This window comes from Rhipicephalus sanguineus, chromosome 11, assembly GCF_013339695.2.
Source record: "Rhipicephalus sanguineus isolate Rsan-2018 chromosome 11, BIME_Rsan_1.4, whole genome shotgun sequence".
Taxonomy (NCBI): domain Eukaryota; kingdom Metazoa; phylum Arthropoda; class Arachnida; order Ixodida; family Ixodidae; genus Rhipicephalus; species Rhipicephalus sanguineus.
The window spans coordinates 122,711,038-122,716,077 of NC_051186.1; the positions used below are offsets into that span (position 1 = coordinate 122,711,038).

A 5,040-nucleotide genomic window follows, 5' to 3' on the forward strand; every position below is an offset into this window, starting at 1 on the left:
TTAAAATTTTCAAACCCTATCAGAGGAAATTGTTAATGATAATTGCGAAAATTATGATGATGATGATGGCATTGTCAATGACACACGCCCGTAACAAGAAATGGGCCAAGAACACGCTGTAGAGTTTAAAAAGCGGGAGTTTCGCCTGCAGGGAAATCATTCGTAGTGGTAGTAATGTATTCGAATGAAGTAACTCTCGTATTTTTAATCGGCAAAAAACTTCAGCTTAATAATAATGTTAAAAAGCACGATGTCATGTGCACACGGGAAAACATGAACACGTGTTGCTTCATCGAGCTTTTTGGGAAAACAGCGTACGCAAAAGGAAACAAGACACACACATCGAAGACATAAGGGATGCTATCGTACAACTAGTCTTCATTGCCATCATTCGTAGAAATACATGTGCTGCATGAAGAAAATCTGCTTTGCCAGTATTCCTTATATATAGTGATTCCTGAGGAAGGAGAAAAGGCGCTAATTTCTATATTGAGGGGACATGGCTAAGCGCCTAGTATCCCTTACAGCCGGCGCATCGAGCTCTCTCTCTCTCTCTCGCTTCAACGCGCTGGCGTAGAGATAAAGCGAACTCTAGCACAATGACGCGAGAAGAGAGCGCACAAGAAGTCACTAGACGTTTCGCATGCGGCGGAAGCCAGACGACGCATTTTGCAGGGACAGTTGATACGGGCCGCCGATGCGCTTACCAAGGTATGGGGAGAGTGAGCGAAGTCGCGGACAGGGACGTAGTCAGAATTTTTTAAAAGTACGTGCGTAGAACTTTAGGGGCCCGGCTTGTCGTCCATCCACAGATCTCGTGTGGCGCAATCACACTCACAATCAAGCGCTCAATGCTGGCCTAAAACATGGCTAGCAATGCTCAAAACCGCGTCAAATAAAGAAACAAGGTTTAAATTTAATATAATTAACAATAATAACCAAAACGTAATCACAATAATTAACTTCAAATAGCTGAAAATGCTTCGGACATGTGTGGTTGACTCCTGCGCCGTGCAAGAGAGGGCGCCACCGCCTCGCAGAGTGCGCGATTTTTCCTCCCATCTACACTTTGCCGGCGCTTGGCCGCTACATAAGAAGGGGGAAACAACTTGATGGAACTCTCTACAAAAGACACATATCTCAACTGCCGGCGCAAGCAGGAAGTCGATAAAGCACACCAAAAAGTAGTGCACATGTTACACACAGACTTTGCGAATCTCCCTAACAAGATTATACTCGGTGCCGGCGAAACCGTACGTGCTTACCTCTAACGTTAAAGGGACTGACAACCAATTTTTAGGGCACCTATTTTCTTTAGCGCAGCGGAAAGCTAACTGGTCAGAGTGTCTAGCCACGAAATGATAACGTGGAAAACACCGTCAAACATTTTTAACGAGAATTTTTCTGTCTGCGGCGAATGTGAAGTCTTATACACACTTGACAACACATGCTGCAAACAGTGAGCGCGAGAGCGGTTCGTGTTCAAGCGTGGCGGTTTACTGCGCATGCGTGCACACCGCGCGCATGCGCCGCGGCTGGACATGGGCCACTGGCGACTGCGATGGCAGCGCCGCTTCTCACCGTGCAACTCCTTTTACCTCGTAAGCAGCACAGAACAAAATGGGGATAGATAATACATACATACTCTTACTTTGAGGACCAATTATGGCGCGCATGACAGCCTCAGACTACGTACAGCAAAGTGACCGTCTTCATATAATCCTGCTTCAAGGCTCTTCCGCTTGGCTGCGCGACTCGACATACCGGTTTTTGTTACTTTAAGCGCGATTTTAAAATATAAATCGTACTCACAACGCGAAAAGGATGCCGGAATCTGTCACTATATTTCATGATCTTTTCATTTCTACCAGGATCTAATCACACGTTCTGCCCAGTTGTCGGTCCCTTTAACGTCACCTACGGTTTGGCAAACGTAACAGGCGGAACTCTACGAACGGGATTGGCCGCGTGACCGTAATATAAACTTCCTCACGTTTCAGTCTAGTGGAGCTGCACTCGGTTATTATTTTTTGGGGGGAGGGGGGGGGGGGGTTCGACAATCCTTCAGGTATGCTCGTGCGTGTGTTTCTATGTGTGCATGTATACGTACACGTGGAAAATTTTAGTTTCGGGGCGGGTTTGAACTTCACCCTACCTGCCATACTAATGCTCGAGGAAGAATGAGGCCTTCTCTACCTTCCGTACCTTCACGCCCTATCACACCCGTTCACTCCTCCCCAGCCCGTCCCCTTACTACGTTATAACTGGGCGAGACGAAGCACACGAAGCCTCCATCTTTCTCGGCTCATGATAAAATAAAGTAGGCGCGCAGGCAGTCACACAATAGAAGAAAGTGATCAAGACAACACAAACAGGGTCAGTGTTGTCTTGCTCTCTTCTCATGTGTGACTGTGTGCACGCCTACCTTATTTTATCATGAATACGCAAAAACTAGCTCAAATTTCTGTCGTTCTAAATTTCTCGGCTCGGCCTCGCAACCACAGCGCAGCTTGCGCGAAGGACGACGGGACGTTTTCGCACTTGGACTTAATGCAGTACATCACGGCGACGGCAATGCCAGCGGTGGAAATTTGCTTGTTGTCTCCGTAAAATTGTTAACGCAATAGTAATGAAAATAGCGGAAGGGGGTGTGAGTTACAATAGTATAATGAATACAGCTTCTCAAATTCCCTAAGAAAAACTTCGGTCTTTTGTGCTTTAATGAAAACCTTCCTGTCATATGTCTGCATAAACTGAAATTTCATCGTCGTTCACCTAAAGTGCAAGTTTCCAAGGGGGCGAAGCAGCGGTAGGGATTGTCGTGACAATTTTGTAAATATTCTTATCAAGATAGAGGAGAGAACGTGACAACACAAGCGCCTTATATTGTTATATTGGTCGACGGAACTTTTTCAAAGCCCATGTTTTCCCGACAAATAGTATAATTTTCGGTAAACATGGAGTTCGAAAAAAAGTTTGGAAGCGGTCGTAACCCATGGCTTGGGCGTCTGGTAGTGGTACTGCCACATCGGCGTTCGTGTGCTCTTCATGGTGTATTGTTTAGCTTAACATTGTGTTTCGTTGCGCTGCACATACAGATCTCAGAGGCCACGTAGAAAGAAGAGCGTGGTTCAGACCTGCTCCACCAGGTGTCGCAAACCAGCTGCTCACAAGAAAACCGACTACTTTCTCAATTATTCATTTTTTTTCATTAATTATGTTGACAGCTAATAGCCCTTATCTTAAATAAACTTATGCTCCGATATCGTATGTACCCAATATATATTTCAAAAACTTGAACCAGAGCCACTGATTTTCTACCAGTTTTGCTTTTTAGAAGGCTTTTTCTGAATATTCGGAAAACCGGAAGTGCTTGGAAGAGAAACAAGAGTGACACTCGGTGCTAGTTCTACTAAAGGGCTTTTCAAATCGGCGTCCGTGGAGTAGTGGGCAATTGTCATTCCTTGGAATCGGGAACAAGATCAGGAGATTGGAAACAAGAACGCAGCTTCATGCATCGAGACAGGTCGATCAGCCGGCTAACGCGAACACCGACGGCCGCCACGAGGAGACCGCCCTTAGACCTGAACGGCTCTGCTCACAGCATGACACCACTGCCGCGCAGTGCGAGTCTGTCCCCTTCCTTCCAGGACTGGAAGCAAGAGAAGCTGGCCAAGGCCCTCCTTGAACTCGAGGCAGGCAGCCGTTCACACGCCTCGTCAATCGCCGACCCAACGGAACCTTCATTGGCAGCAGGTGAGTTCCAGTTGCGCCGGTATGCACTTGTACATAGCAGAAAACGTGGCTTTGAAGTATGACTGCAAATTGAGCTAGTTGGATGGGGTTCACGGTAAAGGGTACGTCACAGCGCTATTGTCGTTCGTTCCTTTTCTTTGTCCTTGTGGTTGCGCTCTTATATATTCTAGGGGCCAGCTCGGTTGCTGGTTTATCTTAGTATAGTAGTGGTATAAAAGGTAGAAGTTTAGTAGCAGTAGTAGTAGTAGTAGTAGTAGTAGTAGTAGTAGTAGTAGTAAAAGGTTGGTACAGTAGTAGTAGTATTAGTAGTAGTCGCAGCAGCAGTTGTAGTGGTAATAGCATTAGTACGTGGCTGTTCACATGACAACGTTTAAGAGGAGGGAGTGAAAGAATCTTTTACTGCTGACGGCGATGTAACTGTCTAGCGTGAGCAGCTGACACTTAAATGGCAGTCAGTGTGGGAGGAGAGAAATAAAATAAGAGAACAAGGACGGAATAGAGGTAGATATTTACATACACACAAAGAAAGAATGTATCAATAGCAACTCAATAAACGCCGATAAAGCGGAATGAAACGCCGGTAGTTACGCTGATAAAACGCACTGACAGTCATCGCGTTAGTGTCAAGTGTTAACTTGCCTGGACTTCGGTTGCGGCTTCAAGTTAGCACGCATAGTTAGTTAGGGCGCCATAGGCGCTGTACCCTGCTAAGCCCGGCTAGTATGTTTTACCTCGCTCAACTATCAATCTCTGCGTGTTTCTTTTCTGCATAAGGGACCCCGCCAACGTTCGAACGCGAGCCCATCCTTGGCGTGCCCATCCAGGCTTCGGCAGCGTCCAACCAGCTGGCCATCCGAATAGCGAGCGTAGTGGTCGCCCTGCTGCTCCTTCTCGTGGTGCTCGTCTACTTCAACCTGAGCGCCATACACCGGCGCTGAGCCATTGCAGACATCTGTGTGGGCCACGTGCAGATACGTGGATCGACGCCGGATGCCCCCTCGCGATGAACTTCACTCTGAGCTCACTACTTTTAAGATAGCACATGTGCCACTTAATAACCCGTTTTGCCTCTTCAGAAGGCGCTGCTAGATCGACGAATAAAACTCGCATTGCGTAATGGTGGCCTATATTTATTTATTTATTTATTTATTTATTTATTTATTTATTTATTTATTTATTTATTTATTTATTTATTTATTTATTTATTTATTTATTCAAAATACTGTAGTTCGACTGCGGTACGTTCTACCCTTTTACAGCGTATGCTGTTATGAGCTCACAACA

General features: G+C 46.0%; 1 protein-coding gene across 1 annotated transcript; it reads left to right on the forward strand.

The window, feature by feature from the left end:
* The first annotated feature begins 3,454 nt into the window (after positions 1-3,454).
* Positions 3,455-4,735, forward strand: LOC119374126 (uncharacterized). The gene is made up of 2 exons (XM_037644191.2): positions 3,455-3,756; positions 4,531-4,735. The coding sequence occupies exons 1-2, from the start codon at positions 3,513-3,515 to the stop codon at positions 4,692-4,694; spliced, it is 408 nt and encodes a 135-aa protein (XP_037500119.1). The 5' UTR covers positions 3,455-3,512; the 3' UTR covers positions 4,695-4,735.
* Positions 4,736-5,040: the final 305 nt, after the last annotated feature.

Bases quoted from the DNA above. Each gene is read 5' to 3' on its own strand.
- LOC119374126 (XM_037644191.2), top strand. From the start codon at position 3,513: ATGCATCGAGACAGGTCGATCAGCCGGCTAACGCGAACACCGACGGCC. The intron at 3,757-4,530 runs GTGAGTTCCAGT...TTTCTGCATAAG, and splicing joins GGAACCTTCATTGGCAGCAG to GGACCCCGCCAACGTTCGAA.